The sequence below is a fragment of the Penaeus monodon genome, chromosome 23, assembly GCF_015228065.2.
Source record: "Penaeus monodon isolate SGIC_2016 chromosome 23, NSTDA_Pmon_1, whole genome shotgun sequence".
In the NCBI taxonomy this organism is placed as follows: Eukaryota; Metazoa; Arthropoda; class Malacostraca; order Decapoda; family Penaeidae; genus Penaeus; species Penaeus monodon.
This window is the reverse complement of record NC_051408.1, coordinates 14,486,137-14,486,361: the sequence shown is the minus strand read 5'-3', so window position 1 is coordinate 14,486,361 and position 225 is coordinate 14,486,137. Positions and strand designations below refer to the sequence as shown.

The 225-nt window shown below is 44.9% G+C and overlaps 1 protein-coding gene across 1 annotated transcript in view; it reads left to right on the top strand.

The window, feature by feature from the left end:
- The window catches only part of LOC119588352, a 13,064-nt gene extending 12,845 nt beyond the window's left edge, over positions 1-219 (top strand). Inside the window, exon 6 of the mRNA XM_037937036.1 lies at positions 31-219. Within this exon, the coding sequence (XP_037792964.1) occupies positions 31-154 (124 nt within the window). The 3' untranslated portion in view covers positions 155-219. The remainder of the gene's footprint in view (positions 1-30) is intronic.
- The last annotated feature ends 6 nt before the right edge of the window (positions 220-225 follow it).

The window sequence follows — 225 nt, the reverse complement described above, 5'->3', positions numbered from 1 at the left end:
CCTAAATCTCTCTTCCCTCCGTCGCCACAGCTTGTTCGAATTCTTCACTCCTCGCGGCTTCGAGAGCAAGATGAAGATCTTCAAGGACTCCGCCCTCAAGAAGACTGACTGCAAGCGCTACAGATGCTCCTACATCGATGGAAAGCCTAAATAAGATGAATCTCTAGCGGCCGATTTCTCTCTTTTTCTTCGCTCCTTTAAAAAAAGAAAAACAACTAAACTAAA